At 45.3% G+C, this 22,409-nt stretch overlaps 1 protein-coding gene across 1 annotated transcript in view; it reads right to left on the bottom strand.

Moving 5' to 3' along the window:
- Window positions 1–22,409, bottom strand: part of zgc:110789 (Xan_ur_permease domain-containing protein) — a 71,369-nt gene that overhangs the window by 3,005 nt on the left and 45,955 nt on the right. The window contains exon 10 of the mRNA XM_041216183.1: window positions 76–184. Within this exon, the coding sequence (XP_041072117.1) occupies window positions 76–184 (109 nt within the window). The remainder of the gene's footprint in view (window positions 1–75; window positions 185–22,409) is intronic.

Genomic DNA, 22,409 nt, shown 5'->3' with positions numbered 1-22,409 from the left:
GCGCACATAATTATTTACTGATCTAGGTGTTGACTTGGGAAGGTGTATATTTGCAGTAAGGGGAACATTTCCTACCTGTTTGGATAGCAAGCGGGTGCTTTTTCATCCAGTTGGGTATAACCATGCCAGCAAACATGGAAAATCCAAAAATAAAGATATTTCTTGATGAATTCATATCAACAAACTGAAAGCAGAGAAAATATAACTGCAATTACAAAGAGAAGAATGTGAAAATGATGCTTAGCCCTTCCTATCTCTACTTTCAAATAAATATTCACAATTTGTTGTTTTGAATTTGCTTTGACTTTTAAGTTCAATAAATGTGGTAAAGTTTCAAAAGAAGAGAGAACACTTGTTTTCTCTGTCCCCCTCCCCCCTGCTCTTACATAGATGTTTTAGTTCCATCATTTAATAAAGCACTATATGGATACAGCTCTGGGACTATGGCCTAGAAATTCAGCCAAGCGTTGCCCATGTTTCATTTGCAAAACAGCTTCCTAATCCTCCAATATGGTGAACAGGAATGGAACAAATATGTGCCAGAAGTGCAGCACCCACCACCTTGGTAAAGGTCAAAACATTGACATGCAGTACGCACAACTGAGGTGTTAGACTACTTATTAGCATTTTCAAATTGCCTAACAGCTGTTTGAGGCCCTCACTGCAACATTGATTTGCCCTGAAGCAGCTGGCAGGAAAACCAGGTCTGCATACAGACCATCAGATGGTTCTTAAAGACATTACCTGTTAGGCCGCAATCAACAGGGTAATTTCTTTAAATGTGCTTCTTGAATGTTGAAAGAGGAGGAGCACGCCAGCTCCCCCGATCACACATTCAAAGATGCAATCATAACTGGTTCTGCCCCCTCCTCCCTGATCACTGCCTTCCTGATTTTCTTTTGTGGTTGCCCCCTTTCTGGATTTCCCTTCTTCTCCATTCACCTGACAGTTAACATATCAGCAACCTGATCTTCAATCCTGCTTTGCTGGTGCAGTCTGTGGCTTGTCTGCGGCACACCATTGGGTGGACCTTAGGCCTCACCATTCAGAGTGACCAAAGCTCTAGCCTGATGGATCTAAATGTACTCTTACAAAAATTTATCTCTCAAATTTACTTTGAGCAAATTTAAACGTTTTTACAAACTACACGCTGACACAGACAGTCTGCTTAAATCATCTGAGTTACACACTTTGTGCTACTTGTGTGGGCTCACTTCTGCACACATCGCCATATATAAACGACTCGCTCAATGATGCCCGTGTTCAAATTCCCAATGATCAGTCCTCATGCAGAACAGTTGACTAGTATTGTAAACTGATATTACCAGTTTGTAAAACAACCCTGTGGAATTACTGCTCTCTTTTGAGTCATTCGTTAGTAAGAACATCAATCTCGTGTGTAGCAGCAACTTTATTGAATGATCATAATTACTGATTTAGGACATTTATGTTCATTCATCCAGAATAATCCTAAAGTCCTCCCACTGCAGGATATAATTGGATATAAGATAATTCCAGGGCTTATTTCTCCACTGCACCATCCGAGAGTTGATTCCTTGGGCTGAATTTTTTGCTTCATGGACAAGAAACAGAAGTCAGGATTGTTTCCAGGTCCCAAACCTGCCCCCAGGGGAAACAGTCAGTCTTTGGTATTTTGACTAAGCCGCCTCTTAATTGGACAAGGAATCTCCATCCTCATTAAGGATAGCAAGTGGGCCATTGAAGCTGGAGAGCCAATCAGAAGCCAAGGAGCAGCTGGCTGTGATGGCAGGTAACAGAGATGGAACTTCAACATGGAGCTTCCCTCTCACCAACTTTTTCTAAAACAGCCAGGCCACACCGTGAGATGTGGCAATCCCACTACAGGCAGCCTTTGTCTGCACCCACTTCCAACACTCAAACTGCCACCTGTCGTATTGGCAAAGTGGAAGCTGACTGGAAAATCCCAGTCAACCTCCTTTAGTTATCATTAACAAGACTCTGCTTTTATCTTCATGAACCTAACTGGCTCCATGCCTCGTGAGGGCAGGGAGTCCTGCCGGGCCCCAAACCTGCGTCCCCTAAAATAGTCACTGGCGAGGTCAAGAACCCAATGCTCATATTTTCAGGCTCCACCTGACTCAGTTTCTGATCTTGGCGGACCTGAAAATTCTGCCCCATGTGTCAATCACTCTTTGTGTCAAGACTTATCATTCCTAAATGTAACCTTTTACTAAGTAATATCATCCCAAATTTTAAAGAGAAAAAGAATATTGATAATTTAAGTGCCTGGATAAATCTATTAGCCACTCACTACAAGTGGAATAGAAATCAAAGGGGCAGCTGACCTGTGATGTCACAAGTGGAAAGGTGCTGATGGAGTTTTCTTGGAGCAACCCTTTCGATCGTATGGATCATGACATTGTAATGTGTGCTATTCTCAGGATTCATGATATAATGCCTGAAACATGGGAGTAGAAATATCAGGAAAGGCCCATCCAGTATTTTAAGGAAACAGCTCAAAGACACATGGCAGACATGATTAAAAACTGAAGGCAAAAGGAAAAGAACTTCCATTTATATAGTGCCTTTCATGGCCTCAATATGTCCTATAGCATTTTACAGCAAAAGCGTACTTATTGTTGAAAGTTACATGACATCCAATTTTTAGACATACATCACCAAATTTGCTGAACCACATGAACCGATATTGGACCAAAACCACTCACTTCTCTAGGATCATCCTGGAAAGCAAAACCAACCCCGGAGTTCTTTTTTTCTACTATCAATCATCTTAAACTCATACTCACCTCCAACAACAAGCATGAGAAGCTTAACATTCAAAGGCATTACCATTGCTGAATCCCCAACTTTCAACATCCCGGGGGTTACCATTGACTAGAAACTTACTTGGAGCACCACATAAATATGTGCCTACAAGAGCAGTTCAGAGGCTGGGACTTTTGCAGCATGTAACTCATCTCATGGCTTGCTAAAGCCCTTCCATCAATTACAAGGCACAAGTCAGGAGTGTGATGGAATAATCTCCTCTTGCTTGGATGAGTGCAGCTCCAACAACAGTCAAGGAGCTTCACACCATCCAGCAAAAAGTGGCCTACGTGACCGGCACCCTATCCACCACCTTCAAGCCCCCCACCACTGACACAGTCGCAGCAGTGTGTATCATCTATAGGAAGCACTGCAGCAACTTGACAAGACTCCTTTGACAGTACCTTCCAAACCCATGTCTCCACCACCTAGAAGGACAAAGGCACATCCACATGGGACCAGCACCACCTCCAAGTTCCACCCCTCCCCCCCCCCAAGTCACTCACCAGCCTTGGAATTGTTTTGTCGTTCCTTCACTGTCATTGGGTCAAAATCCTGGAGCTCCTTTCCTAACAGCACTGTGGGTGTACCTACAGCACATGGGGTGGAATTTTCCCAAATTTGTGGTAGCGGGCAGGCAAAATGACATCCTACCCACCGACGGCTGTGGTGAGTTTTCACGCCGCATCGTCCCAAACCTGCCACATTATTTATACATTCCTGGGAATCACACCGTTTCCATGGCAGGCGGGCTCTCATTCGCCCTCCCACCATCATCCCGCTGTTACATCACGCTGGCCTCCATGTTTCAAAGGCAGCCGCCAGCACACCGCTCATTGCTACCAGCTCAACACCACTGCCCAGAAGACATAGCTGGCAAAGGAAAAAAGACCTCAGCCCCCCAGTTTAATGAAGGGACCCTTGGGTAACTGCTGGATGCCGTGGAGTCCCGCCAGGAGATCCTATACCCCCACTCTGACCTCTGGATGGGCAGCAACATGACCAATCCGGCTTGGGATACGGTGGCAGCGATGGTCAGCAGCAATGCCCTTCAGAAGAGGACAGACACCCAGTGCCGCAAGAGGGTGAATGATCTCCGTTCCACCAGGGTAATTCACTCTTTTCATTACTCCCAACTCTCACACTCATAAACCTATCACACATCCACAGAGCCCTCACTCACTGCCAGTTCAAGGGACATCACCATTCACTGTCTTATACTCACCTTCATTGTCCTCAGATTGTCCATGGGACCACTCACCACCCGCACAGGCCAAGCACATTTATCAGCACATGCTCAGCAGGCATCCTGCTTACACTTTCTCCATCTCTATCCATGCTGGACAAGCTGGTACACAACAAGAGGGGTTGCAGAACAGTGGTGGAATGCCCGAAATCAAGGTACTTGGGGACTTTGAAAACAGAGCCATCCAGCTGGCCGGCGAGAATCTGAACCAGTCCTGTGTTGATAGTGAGGTTGGTGCTGTTCTACCAAGTGATGATCCAGCAGTGCAACATCCATCAGATATGCCCTCTTTCACAGACCATTGCCATGCACTAATTATCTCTCCTTGTTTTCACAGGCGCATCAGCCAAACAACCGACAGAGTCCATGACCCAGGGCCTCCAAATCAAGCCCTGGAGAAACCTCCGAAGAGGAATCTGGAGGCACCCCCCTTGATGTCCCATCACAGTGCTCACCCACATCCTCCACCAGTGCAGACACATACCTCGATGGTACCTAGCTTTAGAATACACAGAGGATCACAATCTGGTGAGCACATCACACTGTCTGATCCACAGCAGGTGGCAGCAGGGACTTCCGAGACCCCCGGCATTTGGAGGACTGCTGGATGCCAGAAATTTGCTGAGTCCAAGTCAGATGATGAGCCTCTGGAGTTGGTCACGTCACAGTACCTGGACCTGCAAAGGCAAGCTAGGGAGCAACAGGAAGGGATGGCCGCTGCACTCCTCAGATTGCAAGGCATAATGGAGAAGCCCGTTCACCTTCACTCAGGTAATAGCATCGGCAGGCTAATGCACCGAGGTCAACACTGGTAGGATGGCAGCCACCATGAAGACCTTGGTCCAGGAAGTCACTCCTGCACAGCTGTATGGGCTTAAGTCCATCACTAATGCCATAGTTGGCCTGCATATACATGAGACGGGTGTGGGGCAGCTTGGTCTCACTACAGTTACCCCTTCCCCTCAAGGAGTCAGCCAGGGTCCCTTGGGTACCCATAGGGAGGAGGATCATCAGGTGCACACTCCAGGGCCATCCACCCAGGTGACTCCGGGAGTCACTGACCATCCAAATCCTCTCTCTCCCTGTGACCTCAGCAGCTCCAGCTTCACAGGCCGAGGAGGGTGCCACAGCCACACAGCTGGACACTGAAAGCAGGCCGGGGTCCACCAAGTCTCGGCCCTCCAGCGGATGCCTGCCAAATTCATCACAGACAGGGCGTCACAGTCAGCAGGCTGCCTCCACCTTTGCTGTGGATGTCTGGGGAGAACCAAGACGTAGAGGCAGGGTTAGGAAAGTTAAGGAGAATTAGTTGCACAGCCTGGGCACAGGTGTTAACCACTTGTACATAATGTTCATTATTGTGAATAAACTCCCAAGAATGTCTCTCTTGTGGCTCCTTGTTCTGATGAGCAGTGTTCGTGTCGCTCAGATGTGAAACCTTTCTGCACAAGATAAAGGCAGGTGTCTCAGTCCAGGGCCTCTTCCCCGTGCTCTGTGCAGCCTTCAGACCACAGTGATGGTCCAGCCTCACACTCCCTGGAAACATTACTGATGTCTGCACCTCGGCAGTGCTGGTCATTGCTGCCAGAATGTAGTGGGCAGGTGCCACCAGAGTTCTTACATTCTCTCAATGTGCTCTCAGCATGTTTAAGGAGGGGCTGGCCCCCATCACACCAGCATCTGTGACCACTGGTACTGTACATCAGCTCCTGAAGGGCTCAGATGCTGAAGACAGACAATTTATCAGATGCTTCTAAAGTTTCTTGGCTGTGTCTCCATATGATCCTCGGCCAGACAGGAGTCAGACATTCTCAGAGGCTATGAGAAGATTGATGGAGTATCCTCACTGTCATCATCATCCTCCTGCAATCGAGCAACTATTAGGACTTCCACTGCATCTCCATGACAGGAGCATTCTTACAGAGGGTACTCCCGCTGCCATAAACCAGACCAGAGTCAAATGTGCACAAATGTGCTGTGAGGGTCAATGGGTTCACCTCACTGCATGTCATCATCATCCTCCACAAATCTAGCAGCTATGAGGGCCTCCCAAGTGCGCCAGCCTTGTCTGGCCAGTGTGAGGTCCTCATCCCCATCATTGTCACTTCCGAGGATGACCCCAGCCTCATCCCCATCGGCATCCTCCTCATCGGAGGAGACATGCAGCTCCTCTATCTCCCCCTCAACCAGCTCATCTCCCCGTTGGAACACCAGGTGGTAAAGGGCGGAGCAGACAATAACAATGTGTGACACCCTCTGTGGACTGTATTGCAGGGCTCTACCAGACCAGTCCAGGTACCGCTAATGAGCCTAGAAATAGGAGGTTAGTCCAGATGAATGCGTGGCTGGAGACAATGGTGCAGGAGGGAGGGCTTTAAATTTCTGGGGCATTGGGACTGTTTCTGGGGTCGGTGGGACCTGTACAAAGCAGGTGGATTGCACCTGAACCGGAATGGGACCAACATCCTTGCGGGGAGGTTTGCTAGTGCTGTTGGGGAGGGTTTAAACTAACTTGGCAGGGGGATGGGATCCTGAGAGGAGGTTCAGGGGGAAGATGCACAGCCAAAATTAGAAGAAAGAGCAGGTGAGTCTAGAAGGCATAGAAATTATAGGCCAGTTAAGGCACAGGGGAGTTTGGCAAGGTTGATGGTATTTATTTTAATGCAAGGAGTCTGACGAATAAGACAGATGAGCTGAGGGCACAAATTAACACATGGAAGTATGATGTCATTGCTGTCACAGAGACATGGTTGAGAGAGGGGCAGGATTGGCAGCTCAATATTCCAAGATATAGGGTCTTCAGGCGAGACAGCGAAGGAGGTAAAAGAGGAGGGGGTATTGCAATATTGATCAAGGAATCAATTACAGCAGTAAGGAGGGATGACATCTTAGAAGGCTCCTTAAATGAAGCCATATGGGTAGAACTAAAAAACAAAAAAGGAGCAATCATGTTGCTGGGAGTGTCGTATAGGCCCCCAAACAGTCAGGGAGAAATAGAATAACAGATATGTAGGCAAATTTCAGAGAAGTGTAAAAATAATGGGGTAGTAATAGTGGGAGATTTCAACTTCCCCAACAATAGCCAGGTTAGTCATAGGTTTAGAGGGAGCAAAATTCTTAAAATGCATCCAGGAGAGCTTTTTAAACCAGTACATAAAAGGCCCTACAAGGGAGGGGCCAGTCCTGGACTTAATTTTAGGGAATGAAGCCAGGCAAGTGGTAGAGGTTTTAGCAGGGGAACATTTTGCAGATAGTGATCATAACTCCATTAGATTCAAGGTTGTTATGGAAAAGGACAAGGATGGGCCAGAAATCATAGTTCTAAATTGGGGGAAGGCTGATTTTAATAAGATCAGATATGATTTGGCCAGAGCGTACTAGGAGCAGCTACTTTTAGGTAAATCTGCATCAGAGCAGTGGGACTCATTCAAGAAGGAAATAGGGAGAGTACAGGGCCAACATATTCCAGTAAAGATAAAGGGTGGGACCAATAAACCCAGGGAACTTTGGATGTTGAGGGATATACAGGATTGGGCAAAGAGAAAAAGGGAGGCATATGGCAAATACCGAGGGCTCAAAACAGTGGAAACCCGGGGAGTATAGAATGTGTAGGAGGGAACTTAGAAAGGAAATTAGGAGAGCAAAAAGGGGGCGTGAAAAAACATTGGCAGGTAAAATAAAGGAAAATCCAAAGTTATTTTACAAGCTCATTAAGAGTAAGAGGATAACTAGGGAAAGATTAGGACCCATTAAGGACCCATAGTGGTAATTTGTGTGTGGAGCCAGAAGATGTAGGTAGGATTCTAAATGAATATTTTGTGTCAGTGTTCACAAGCGAGAGGGACAACGTGGGTATGGAAATCAGGCAGAAGGACTATGATATAATTAAAGAAATTAGCATAGAAAGGGAGGAGGTTCTAAGTGGTCTGGCAGGCTTAAAAGTAGATAAACCTCCAGGCCCGGATGAAATGTATCCCAGGCTGTTGAGTGAGACAAGGGAGGAGATAGCAGGGGCGCTGGCAATAATTTTCAATACCTCTCTGGCTACAGGAGAGATGCCAGGGGACTGGAGGACAGCCAATGTGGTACCATTATTCAAAAAGTGGGGAAGGGATAAACCAGGGAACTACAGTCCAGTCAGTCTAACCTCAGAGGTGGGGAAATTATTGGAAGCAATTCTGAGGGACAGAATTAACCTACACTTGGAGAGACAGGGATTAATCAAGGACAGTCAGCATGGTTTTGTTAAGGGGAGGTCATGTCTGTCCAATTTGATTGAATTTTTCGAAGAGGTGACCAGGTGTTTAGATGAGGGCAATGCATTTGTTGTAGTCCACTTAGACTTTAGCAAGGCTTTTGATAAGGTCCTGCATGGGAGACTGATAACAAAGGTAAGAACCCATGGGATCCAAGGCAATTTGGCAAAGAGGGTGAATGTTGAGGCGTGTTTTTGAGACTGGATGCCTGTGTCCAGTGGGGTTCCACAGGGATTGGTGTTGGGTCCCTTGCTGTTTGTGGTATATATAAATGATTTAGACTTGAATGTAGGAGGGTTGATCAATAAGTTCGTGGGTGACATGAAAATTGGTGGGGTGGTAAATAGTGAGGAGGATAGCCTTAGATTACGGGTGGATATAGATGAGCTGGTCAGATGGGCTGATCAGTGGCAAATGGAATTTAATGTGGATAAGCGTGAGGTGATGCACTTGGGCAGGACAAACAAGGCACAGGAATACACGATGAATGGTAGGACCCTGGGAAGTACCAAGGATCAGAGGGACCTTGATGTGCATGTCCACTGGTCCCTTAAGATAGGTAGATAAGGTGATTAAGAAGACATATGGGATACTTGCCTTTACTAGCCGATACATAGAATATAAGAGCAGGGAGATTATGCTGGAACTGTATAAAATGCTGGTTGGGCCACAGCTAGAGTATTGCGTGCAGTTCTCTAATACGCATTATAGGAAGGATGTGATTGCACTAGAGAGAGTGCAGAGGAGATTTACCAGGATGTTGCCTGGGCTGGTGAGTGTTAGTTATGAGGAGAGATTGGATAGACTGGGATTATTTTTCCTGGAGCAGAGGAGATTGAGCGGGGGACCAGATTGAGGTGTATAAAATTATGAGGGGCATAGATAGGGTAGACAGGAAGGAACTTTTCCCCTTGGTGGAGGGATCAATAACCAGGGGGCATAGATTTAAGGTAAGGGGCAGGAGGCTTAGAGGGGATGTGAGGAAGAATTTTTTCACCCAGAGGGTGGTGGGAATCTGGAACTCACTGCCTGAAAGGATGTTAGAGGCAGAAACACTCATTACATTTATGAAGTATTTGGATGTGCACTTGTGATACCATGGCATACAAGGCTATGGGCCTAGTGCTGGAAAATGGGATCAGAATAGTTAGGTACTTGTTTGAACGGCGCAGACTCGATGAGCCGAAGGGCCTTTTTCTGTGCTGTAGACCTCTGTGACTCTATGACACCGGAACCTCATCTTCAGCAACCCGATAGTCTACTCCATCAAGTTGCAAGCCTCATTATACCATTGCTCTGCTGCAGTCTGAAGCTGCCACATGGGTGCCCTCTGCGGGTAGCCCTTGTCCCCGAGGAGCCATCCCTGCAGCTTCTGTGGACCCTGGAAGACTCCAGAGACCTGTGATCGACTGAGGATGTAGGCATCGTGAACACTGTCTGGAAACCGTGCACATACCTACAAGATGTGTTTCTGGTGGTCGCAAAGCAGCTGAGTGGAGGCCCTTGCGGTTAATGAAGCCCACTGAGTGTAGCGATGGAGACCTGAGTGCCAAGTGCAGTTAATTGCATCCTGCACCTGGGGGAATCCTGAGATCAGGGCGAATCCAATGGCCCTTGCATCCTGGCTGTCCCGGTCTGGGCAAAATGCACAAAGAGGATGGCATCTTTGACCTCATGGATGCATTTGTGGATGGTGGCTTGTGATATCTCACAGAGGTCACCTGTGGAGCCCTGAAAGGAGCCACTGGCATAGAAATTGAGCGCTGCAGTCACTTTCACAGCCACTGGCAATGGATGCCCTCCATGGCTCCTTGGTGCCAAGTTCTGCAGTGTGGCAGATGTGAGTGACTAGGTCCCTAGACATGTGCAGTTGTCAGTGACTCTGTTTCTCAGTCGTCTGGAGGAATGGCAGGCTGTGTCTATAGACCCTGGATGTCGCTAGGCGCCGACCAGCCACAGCTCGCTGTCACTCCTGGGCAGTGTGTGTGGGAGCTCCTGCTGCTCCTTCTTCATGAGGTTGCTGCACCTGCCTTTGCGCAGCCAGGAGCCTCAGTCTCTCTCTCCTCCGTCTTGCATGGTCTCTGTAGGCCATCAGGCATACAGCTAGGTCACCAGGCTCCATGCTCCTGATGTGGTCCTCCTGAGGCACGAAAGACTGAGAGAGATGTGGTTATCATGGGTGTACTTAGCACCTTTCCTGCCTCTGTGTGACAGCCCATTAATGCTTCCTGGAGAGTGCTGGTCACCCCTCGGATGGCCAGAGATGATTGCGCTGTATGGCTGCCCTGTCAACCTACAACACAGGGGACACTGGTCCAAACCAGGATGCTGAGATTGCAAGGGGCTGTGAGGGCCTCCAGCAGTGACTGCTATATGGCCAGTGTTGGTGAGGAGATTGTACAATGTGAGCAGCCCAACTGCTCTGCGGTCCAATAAAGTGGTCATGGACTCATAGTCTGTGCCTTGGAGGGGTGGGGGCAGCAGGGGTGGGGGGGTAAGGTCTGGAATGCTTGGTGGCACTTTGCCTCCATGTTGCTTGCATGGGTGGGCAGTCATCTCACTGTGGCTGCTCCTGAACTGTCTCAGTTGTAGAAGAATGGTCAGTTTATGCAAGTGTCCCTATTGCATGGCCACTTCCCTCGCCTACCCTGCCCTCACCTCGATTTCTTATGCACGGATCAAACGCCAGGGCAGCAGTTGCCTCCACACACCCCCCAACAACAGCAAAAGTTGTCTCAGTGGCTGGGCAGCAGATGCCTTCGGACACCCCTCCCCCGCCATCCCCCCGACAACAGTGGCCTGAGGCATGCCCCCCAGCACCCCTGCAAAGCAACAGGCGACCCTGGTGAGCGGTGGAGAACACTGCTGCTCACTCACCTCAGTTCCCCCAAAGTGAAAGCCTCCAAGTGCACGTCACCTGTGTGCTGTTGTGAAACACGTCGATGTGCTTTCCCGCCAACGTGGACGGACGATCCAGCGGGGTCCAAGAACCTGGTGGGATGGCCTTTTAATGACATGCTGATGTATTACGTGAGCTGCCCGATGACCGTTGGTGGGAAACGCGGCCCGCCATCAGCAGGCTGAGTGGACGATCGCGACCTGCCTTCCCGCCATCGTGAACCTGATTGCTCCATATTGTCCGCGCACGCCACCTATCACACTCACTGCCAGCGGGCTTGGAAAATTCCGCCAATGGACTGCAGGAAGTCAACAAGATGGCTCACCACCACCTTCTCGAGGGCAATTAGTGTATGGCAATAAATGCTGACCTGGCCTGCAATGCCCACATCCCATGAACAAATGAAAAATTCTATTCAGCTGCTTCGCCTTCCCATTTCCCACCAGGCCAAACATTCCCGAAGATTCCTCCTTATACTACTTGTGAACCTGTGTCTTTCTCTGGTTTATTTCCTATTTCCTTTCATGCCCCTCTCTATTGCCTATGAGGCCCATTTCATTAAATGGAATCACAGAATCTTACAGCTCAGAAGAGACCATTCAGCCCATCATGTCTGTGCCAACTCTTTGAAAAAGCTTTACAATTTAGTACCACACACCAGCTTTTCATCTATAATCCTATAAATTAATCCTCTTCAAATAAATATCCAAGTTCTTATGGAATCTGCATCCAACATTATCTGAAGCAGTGCACTCCAGACCTGAACAACCTATCATTTCCCATCGCATTTTTTTGCCAGTTATTTTATATCCATAGCCATTGGATATCAACCAGCCTGCAAGAGGAAACAGTTTCTCTATTTGCTCAATCAAAACGCCTCATTATTTTGAATGTTTCTATTAAGCCTCTCTTTAGACTTTTCTGAACCAAGAAGAATATTGCCAGCTTCTCCAATCTCTCTAGATAATGACTTCCCTAATTCCTGGTAAACTTCCCCTATGCCCTCTTCAAGGCTTTAACATTTTTCCCAACATGTGGGGTGCCTGGAGTTATTCCAGCTGAGGCCCAACCAGAGATTTGTGATGGTTTTGCATGACTTCCTTGTATTTCTATTCACAGCCCCTATTTACAAAGCCAAGAATCCCAAGTGTTTTCTTAATATCTTACCAACTTGCCTGTCACTCTTAAAGATTTGTTAATATGCACCCCTTGTCCCTGTGTTCTTGCATTCCTCTCAAAATAATACTACTTAGATCATACTGTCTCTCTGTATTGTCTCTCCCAATGTGCATCACTTCACACTTAGCTACAATAAATTGTATCTATCATTTCACCAGCCTATGTCCTCCTGAAGTCTGCTACTTTACTCTTCACTATTTATTACATTCCCTAGTTTTGCATAATCTGCAAATTTTAAAGTTGTACTCCTTATACACAAATCCAGGAGATTTATAAATAACAAGAAAATAAATTGTCCTAATATTGATCCATGGTAGACTCCACTGTGTACATATCAGTCAGAAAAACATCCATTCATTACTACTCTCTGCTTCCTATCCCTTGGTCAATTACATATCCAAGTTAGCATCATCCATCTAATGTCATGTGCTTTTATTTTACAAATAAATCTGTAATATGGTACTTAATCAAATGCCTTCTTAAAATTTTATATTAACTGTCTGAACTGAATCAGGTTACTCTGACACTCCACTTTAGTATTAACCCATGCTCTTCCAAGTGAAGTTAATTTTGTCTTTGACAATGATCTTTGGGAGTTTTATCACCATTTAACTAACTGCTCTGTAATTACTTTTGTAGTATGTGTCTGTATGCCATTGTAATGTAAAGATACTCAGCAGAACAAGTGTTAATGTGGGACTGGTGAATAGCACCACCTACGGTATGATGCATAGAGTCACATGTTAATAGACTGAGAGAACAGCCTAGAGAAAATACTCTGGAGCCAGCCTGAATGAAGGTAGCAGCACCATGCATGACAGTAACCTGGGATCTGTACATAGTTAAAGGTTAACAATAAATGGTTCATGTTTAAACATACAAGACTCAAGGTCTCATAATTGAGACACCACAGTGTTGGCACCACAACATAACATGGTGATGAGCAGTGATAATATCACCACTGCTGCTCAGCATGTTGTATGAAAGGTGGCATTTGAAACGATGAACCAAGAACATGATCCCAAGCTATGAGAAACTAAAAGCAACTGAAGCCTGACCAGAGAGACATGCACCAAAGAAGAAAACTTGAAGAAACCATTGAAGAAGCTTCACTGCAGACTCGGAAGTTGAGGAATCCACCAGAGTGAATGGCAGTCCATTGCATGAACCCCAAGTGACGCAGATTAAAAAAAGAAAAATACTTGGTCAGATCACAAAGACCAGTGAGCACAACTAGAAAAATTGCAAGAACCCTGAGTGATGCAGAGCCAAAGACTGCTCAGATCACAAATAGGGTGAGCAACACTATAGAAAATTGAATGATGCAGAGTCAAAGGACCTGGACAGTTCACAAGGCAGTGAGCAAAAATATAAAAAAAGGTGTACTTACATTGTAGAATAGGCGGCAGTCCCAGGGCTCAGCATACTGGAGTGCTGCTTTGGGGTGCAGTAGGGTGCTTCTGTTGGAGTTTGGTGAGAGAGGGACTTTTAAGGGTTAATTTCTATCTAAAGTCTAATCTTTCTTCAATTTAGCAACTAACTAAAAGTTGCTCTTTGGGTTGGGAAAAGGTGAATTTTAGTCCAACTTTAAAACAGGGGTTATACAGGCCCTGCTTGCAACTGCAGATAGGAAATTGGTTAACTGGCTTAAATAGGTGTTCAGAAGCTAGATTCAGACAGCATAAAAGAAAGCCATCTATAGTGCTGCTTTTGTCTGCATTGGAATGCTATTTTGGGCTGCATTGGAGTGCTTCAGTTGGAGTTTAGAGAGAGAGGGAGTTCGCTGAAGAGGGAAGGAGGTGATCCTTTCATTTTCCACCTTATCTCAGTAAGAAGGACCTTGGTAAGTAGGACCAGATATGTATTTCTTCTGTCCTTAATATTCTTTAAGCTAGAGGAAGTATCAATAAAGGGAGTAATATAAGGGTACGTCATGGCAGAGTAGCTCGGCCAAGTGGAATGCTCCTCCTGTGAGATGTGGGAAGTCAGGGACATGTCCAGTGTCCAGGAAGTGTTTCCAGCTGCAGCTATTTGAAATCTATGTTTCAGAGCTGGAACTGAGCTTGGAGTCACTGTGGAGGAGCCACAAGGGGATAAGGTCTTCGTGGATAGCACGTACAGTGAGGTGGTCACACCACAGGTTAAGAGTGCATGGGCAGAAAGGGAATAGGTGACCGCCAGACAGATTAAAAACACCAGGCAGGTCATGTGGGCCCATCTCCCTCTCCAACAGATCTTCCATTTTAGATTCTGCTGGGGGAGATGGTTTCTCAGAGAAATGGAGCAAGTGCCAAGTCCATGACACCACGAGTAGCTCAGAGGTTGGGATGGGATGGGGGTGGGGGTAGAAGAGTTGGAGAGCAATAGTAAAAGGGGATTCTATCATAAGAGGAACAGATAGATGTTTCTGTAGCAGTAGATGTGACACCAGGATGTTATGTTACCTCCCTGGTGTCAGGGTTAAGGATGTCACTAAGCAGCTGCAGGATATTCTGAAGGGGGAGGGTGAACAGCCAGAGGTTGTGCTCCATATCAGTACAAACCGCATAGGTAAAAAGAAGGATGAGGCCCTGAAAGCAGAATTTAGGGAGTTAGGAAATAAATTAAAAAGCAGGACTTCAAAAGTAGTATTCTCAGGATTACTCCCAGGGCCACATGCTAGCAAGATCAGGAATAGAAGAATAGACCAATGAATGCATGGCTAGAGAGATGGTGTAGGAGGGAGGGATTTCGATTCCTGGGGCATTGTGACCGATTCTGGGGAAGATGGGACCTGTACAAGCTGGATGGGTTGCACCCCAGCAGGACCAGGACCAGGATTAATATCCTCGCAGGGGTATTTGTTAGCACCATGGGGGAAGGTTTAAACTAGATTGGCAGGGGGCTGGGAACCTGAGCAGGGAGACACAAGCAAGGGAAACAAAGATAGGAGTGAAAGACAGAAAAATAGAAAGCAAAAGTGGAAGGGAGCGGAAACGAGAGCTATCTGTAAATAGGGCCATAGTACAAAAAAATGTGTAAAAAGGTTAAAAAGATTAGTCTAAAGGCACTGTATCTGAAAGCACGGAGCATTCACAATAAGGTAGACAAATTAACAGCACAAATAGATGTAAATGGGTGCAGTATGATTGCAATTACAAAGACATGGTCGCAGGGTGACCAAGGCAGGGAACTGGATATCCAAGGGTATTCGATATTTATGATGGACAAGCAAAAAGGAAAATGAGGCGGCATTGCGTTGTTAGTTAAGGATGAAATCAATGTTATAGTGAGAGAGGATATTGGCTCAGATTATCTCGATGTAGAGTCAGTCTGGGTGGAGCTAAGAAGCAACAAGGAGCAGAAAACATTAGTGGGAGTTGTCTATAGGCCTCCAAACAGTAAGTATACGGTAGGAGACGGTATTAAACAGGAAATTAGAGATGCATGTAACAAGGGTGCTACAGTGATCAAGGGTGACTTTAATTTACATATAGACTGGGCAAACCAAATTAGCAGTAATACTGTGGCAGATGAATTCTTGCAGAGCGTATCAGATGGTTTTTTAGACCAGTTTGTCAAGGAACCGGCTAGGGAACAGGCTATCCTGATTTGGAATTGTGCAATGAGAAGGGGTTAATTAATAATCTTGTGTTGGTCCTTTAGGGAACAGTGACAAAACATGATAGAATTCTTCATTAGAATGGAAAGTGAAGTAGTCCGATCTGAAACTAGGGTCCTAAATCTTAACAAAGGAAACTATGAAGTTATGAGGTGTGAGTTGGCTAAGAGAGGTTAGGGAACTTCATTAAAAGGCATGATGGCGGATAGACAATGGCTAATATTTGAGGAACTAATATATGCATTGCAACAATTATATATTCCTTTCTGGTGCAAAAACACAACAGGAAAATCAGCCCAACCACGGCTAACAAAAGAAATGAAGGATAGTATTAGATCCAAAGAGGAGTCATATAAAGTTGCTAGAAAAAATAGCAAACCTGAAGATTAGGAGCAGTTTAGAATTCAGCAAAGGACCACCAAGAGATTGATTAAGAGGGGAAAAAATAGAGTAGGAGAGTAAACTTGCAAGGAACATAAAAGTGGACTGTAAAAGCTGCTACAAGTATATTAAAAAAATCGGTGAAGACAAATGTAGGTCCCTTACAGCGTGAAACAGGAGAATTTATAATAGAGAACAAGGAAATCGCAGATCAGTTAAACAACTACTTTAGTTCTGTCTTCATAGAGGAGGACACAAATAATTTCACAGAAATACTAGGGAACCAAGGGTCTAGTGAGAAGGAGGAATTGAAGGAAATTAGTATTACTAAAACAATAGTGCTGGAGGAATGAATGGGACTGAAAGCTGATAATCTACATCCTGGGGTACTAAAGGAGGTGGCCATGGAAATAGTGGATGTGTTGGTTGTCATCTTCCAAAATTCTGTAGATTTTGGAACAGTCCCAGCAGACTGGAGGGTGACAAATATAACCCCATTATTTAAAAAAAGAGGGAGGGAGAAAACAGCGGGTTACAGACCAATTAGCCTAACATCAGTAATAGGGAAAATGCTAGATTCTACAATAAAGGATGCAATAACAGGACACTTAGAAAATATTAACGGAATTAGACAAAGTCAGCATGGGATTTATGAAAGGAAAATCATGTTTGACAAACCTACAGGAGTTTTTTTGAGGACATAACTAGCAGAATAGATAAAGGAGAATCAGTGGATGTGGTGTATTTGGATTTTCACAAAGCTTTTGATAAAGTCCCACACAAGAGGTTAGACTGTAAAATTAAAGCATATGGGATTGGGGGTAATATATTGGTATGGAATGAGAATTTGTTAGCAAACCAGGAGCAGAGAGTAGGAATAAGTGGGTCTTTTTCGGAGTGGCAGGTGGTAACTGGTGGGTTTTTTTTAATATTCATTCATGGGATGTGGGATTCGCCGGCTAGGCCAGCATTTATTGCCTATCCTTAGTTACCCTTGAGAAGGTGGCGGTGAATTGCCTTACTGAACTGTTGCAGCCCATGTGGTGTAGGTCCACCCACAGTGCTGTTAGGAAGGGAATTCCATGATTATGACCCAGTGACAGTGAAGAAACGGCGATATATTTCTAAGTCAAGGTGGTGAGTGACTTGGAGGGGAACTTCCAGGTGGTGGTGTTCCCATCTATCTGCTGCCCTTGTCCTTCTAGGCGGTAGTGGTCGTGGGTTTGGAAGTTGCTGTCTAAGGAGCCTTGGTGAATTCCTGCAGTGCATCTTGTAGATGGTACACACTGCTGCTACTGTGCATCGGTGGTGGATATAGTGACTGTTTATGGATGTGGTGCCAACCAAGCGGACTGCTTTGTCCTGGACAGTGTCCAGCTTCTTCAGTGTTGTAGGAGCTGTTCTCATCCAGGCAGGTGGGGAGTATCCCATCACATTCCTGACTTGTGCCTTGTAGATTGTGGACATGCTTTGGGGAGTCAGGAGGTGAGTTACTCTTCGCAGGATTCCTAGCCTCTGACCTGCTCTTGCAGCCACAGTATGTATATGGCTAGTCCAGTTCAGTTTCAGGTCAATGGTAATCCCTAGGATGTTGATAGTGGGGGATTCAGTGATGTTAATACCGTTGAACATCAAGGGGCAATGGTTGGATTCTCTCTTGTTGGAGGTGGTCATTGCCTGACACTTGTGTGGCATGAATGTTACTTTCCACTTGTCAGCCCAAGCCTGGATATTGCCCAGGTCTTGCTGCATTTGGACATGGACTTCTTCAGAATCTGACAAGTTGCGAATGGTGCTGAGCATTGTGCAATCATCAGTGAACATCCCCACTTCTGACCTTATGATGGAAGCAAGGTCATCGATGAAGCAGCTGAAGATGGTTGGGCCTAGGACACTACCCTGAGCACAGGGTACCACAGAGATCAGTGCTTGTGCCCCAGCTATTCACAATATAGATAAATGATTTGGATGAGGGAACCAAATATAAGTTTGCTGACGACATGAAATTTGGTGGGAATGTGAGCGATGAGGAGGATGTGAAGAGGCTTCAAGGTGACTTAGATAGGTTGAGTGAGTGGGCAACTACATGGAAGATGCAGTACAACGTGGATAAGTGTGAAGTTATCCGCTTCAGTAGGAAAAACAGAATGGCAGAATATTATTTAAATCGTGATGGATTGGGGAAATGTTGATGTACAAAGGGTCCTGGGTGTCCTTGTACACCAAGTATTGAAAGCAAGCATGCAGGTTCAGCAAGCAGTTAAGACGGCAAATGCTATGTTGACCTTCATTGCAGAGGACTTGAGTACAGGAGCAAGGATGTCTTATTGCAGCTGTACAGGGCCTTGGTGAGGTCACACCTGGGAGAATGGTGTGCAGTTTTGGTCTCCTTACCTAAGAAAGGATATATTTTCCATATATGGAGTGCAGCGAAGGTTCACCAGACTGTTTCCTGGGATGGCAGGGTTGCAGTATGAGGAGAGATTGGGCCAATTAGGCCTGTATTCACTGGCGTTTAGAAGAATGAGAGAAGATCTTGTTGAAACATATAAAATTCTGACAGGGATGGACAGACTGGATACAGGGACAATATTTCCTCTGGCTTGGGGGGGGGGTCTCTAGAACAAGGGGCCATGGTCTCAGGATACGGGGTAGGCCATTTAAGGCTGAGATGAGGAGAAACGTCTTCACTCAGAGGGTGGTAAACCTGTGAAGTTCTCTACCACAGAACCCTGGGGAGACCAAGTCACTGAATATATTTAAGAAGGAAATAGTTAGATTTCTGGACCTTAAAGACATCACGGGGCATGGGGAGAGAGTGGGTATATTGGCGTGAGATAGAGGATCAGCCAAGATTATATTGAGTGGCGGAACAGGCTTGAAGGCCTGAATGACCTATTCCTGCTTCTATTTTCTATATTTCTATATCCACAGGACAGCTGGAGGAAAGCTGCAAAGACAGCTGGCACCATATAACACGAGATGGCTGAGCCAAAGTGAAACAAAAAATCAAAAAGAAGAACCTGCAGAGTGAAAAAAGGAGACCTGTTGAGTTTAAACTTAAAGCTACAGCATTTCTTCCTTAAAGAAAAAATGGGCCCCATTCAGAACGCGAGCATACCGAGTCTCCCAGATTGTGGGACATTTGAAAAAGAAAGAGACAAATTCCTGCAGTGGTTTTTTTTTCCAAAAGAGAGTAAAGTTTTAAAGTTTATAAAGTTTTTTAAAAAATCAGCCACGATTGCCAAGGAGCCCACCAAGATAGTAAAAGTGTGGGAAAGTCACAAAGAAACTGACAGCTGTAGACAGCCTGAGTGAAAAAAAAACAGTTACGGCACTGACAGCCTTAAAGGGAAAACATCATTTAAAGCTGTGACTACAAGGAAAAACAAACATCCATGGACAGAAAATTTCAAGAGACCCCCAAGAGAGGGAAACTCCCTATAAAGCACCGAGGGCAACAAAAGAGAGAGGAAGACAAAAGACCCCAGAGGGAGAGGGAGACAATATTCAAGTAAACCACAAGATGGTTGCCAACCATGTCAATACAATGAAATGCACGAGTGAAAGACTTTAGTGCAGAAGAAAGTAATGGTTGAGAAACAGCAGAAAGGCATAAAATAGAGCATATTGAAAATGAAGCTACTCTACAGGAAAATGTTCACATCAGAGCTGGACTGGAAGATTTGAAGCATATGATTCAAGCTGAGTATATACCTCTGAAAATACATGATAAGCTGAAGTCTTCAATGAAACAAACTGTCTGAGACCTGAACAAACAAATTTCAGAGACGACATAAAGGCACCAGGAGGAAATAAAGACTCTCAATTCCACAGTTAACAAATCAAAGCAGGAGTTGAGAAACTCAACCAGGTGTAGAGCCAAACAAAACAGCAGGCAGAAAAGGCACTCAAAGAAGTTGCGATCCTGAAAGACTCTTTGAAGAATCAATATGTAACCATGGAAAAACATGAGAAGCTAAAAGTGATGTTGAATATTACTTCAGAAAAAGCTACGTTGGAACTATCACTAGCAATGAAATGAATCACTGAAGCCCAGAGTAATTTGGCAAGAGGTCAACAAGAAAATAAGCAGTTGAAAGAACAGTTGATTGTCCTTCAAGATCAAATACAAAAGAAATGCATAACCATTCAACAACATGAAGAAATGAAGACTGTCTTAAACAATCAGAATGGAAGTGCTGCTGAAGAAGCTTGAGGAGACTTTGCTGAATTAAAGGAAAACTCAAGATAAAGCAAGCGAGCTTTGCAAAGAAAGGGAAGACCTGTTGAAGAATCTTCACGTTACAACAATTCCCAGGTCAATGTCTATATCTCTGGAAAATTACGAAGAGAAGGAAAATGAATTTAAAGTCATTCTTCGCAAACTGAAGAACCAGTTGACAGAGAACACTCAGCAACGTTCCGTATTCAAGGAGGAAGCCAAAAGCTACAAGAAAGCTTGTCTACACATTAAGGCTAATTTTAACTGGGGTCAGCCAGACAGGCAGTCTCTGTCTCAGATCTGACAGATTTGAATGTTGCCAGCCAGTTTCTTGGCCGTTTTTGCCAAAATAACTGCAGCAGGGTGTTGTAGGAAGGATGAGGATTGTGTGGCCGGGAGGCCATCTGCCAGCACCAAGAGAAAGCCATCAGCAGGTCACCCGTGGATGCCCCATTTGCTTCCTAAATTAGTGACCTTAACTGCTAAAATTCTAACCTTATGCAACTCTGAAACCTTTACCTCAGCTAACTCTTTCAGGCTTGTAACACACTGGACTCTGTATTTCAAATCATTCCTCTAGGCTTTACACTCATATTCTTATCTCTGTTTTGAGTACAGAATCATAGAATTGTCACAGCATAGCAGGAGGCTATTCAGCCCATTGTGTCTGCACCAGCTCTCTGAATAAACAATTCCCTTGTGGCATTCTCCCGTCCTCTCTCCATTACACTGCACCGTCTTCCGTGTTAAATAACGGTCTAATTCCCTTTTGAATGCTTTGATTGAACTGCCTCCGCACATTCGCAAGCAGTGCATTCCAGCCTTAAACACTCACTGTATCATGTTGCTTTTGCTTCTTTTACTAATTACTTTAAATTTGTGTCCCCTCACTCTCATGAGTGGGGACAGTTTCTCCCCATCCACTCTACCTAGACCCATCATGATTTTGAACACCTCTATCAAATCTCCTCTCAGCCTTCTTTCCCCCAAGGAAAACAGACCCTGTTTCACCAATCTATCTTCATAACTGAAAGTCTTCATCCTGGAACCATTCTCATGAATCTTTTCTGTACTCTCTCCAATGCATTCACATCCTTCTTAAAGTACCTAGAACTGGATCCAATAATCCAACTAAGGCCAAACTAGTGTCCATTACAAGTTCAATGTAACCTCCTTGCTCTTGCACTGTGTAACCCTATTAATAACACCTAGGACACTGTATGCTTTATTGGCCACTCTCGCAGCCTGTCCTGCCAACTTCAATGATATACACACATATATACCCAGACTCCTCTGCTCCTACACTCCTTTTCGAATTGTATCCTTTAATTTATATTGTCACTCCATGTTCTTCCTACCAAATGAATCACTTCACATTTCTCCACATTGAACCTCATCTGCCACCTGTCCACCCATTCCACCAAGCTGTGTCCTTCTGAAGTCCTAGATTATCCTCCTCATAGTTCACAATGCTTTCAAGTTTCGTATCATCCACAAACTTTGAAATTGTACATCAAGGTCTAGGTCATTAATATATATCAGGAAAAGCAAGCGTCCTATCACTGACCCCTAGGGAACTCCGCTACAAACTTTCCTCCAGTCCGTAAATCATCCATTAACCATTACTCTCTGTTTCCTGCCTCTCAACCAATCCATGTTGCTACTGCCCCTTTTATGCCATAAACTAGAATTTTACTCACAGTTCTATCGCACAGCACTCTTTCACACACCTTTTGCAAGTCCAGGTACACCACATCGACAGCATTTCAATCCTCAAACCTCTTTATTACCTCTTCAAAAAACTGCAGAAAGTT

Source organism: Carcharodon carcharias, chromosome 21 (assembly GCF_017639515.1).
Source record: "Carcharodon carcharias isolate sCarCar2 chromosome 21, sCarCar2.pri, whole genome shotgun sequence".
Classification (NCBI taxonomy): Eukaryota; Metazoa; Chordata; class Chondrichthyes; order Lamniformes; family Lamnidae; genus Carcharodon; species Carcharodon carcharias.
The sequence above is the reverse complement of the archived record's forward strand: the minus strand, read 5'-3'. Positions and strand labels throughout refer to the sequence as shown.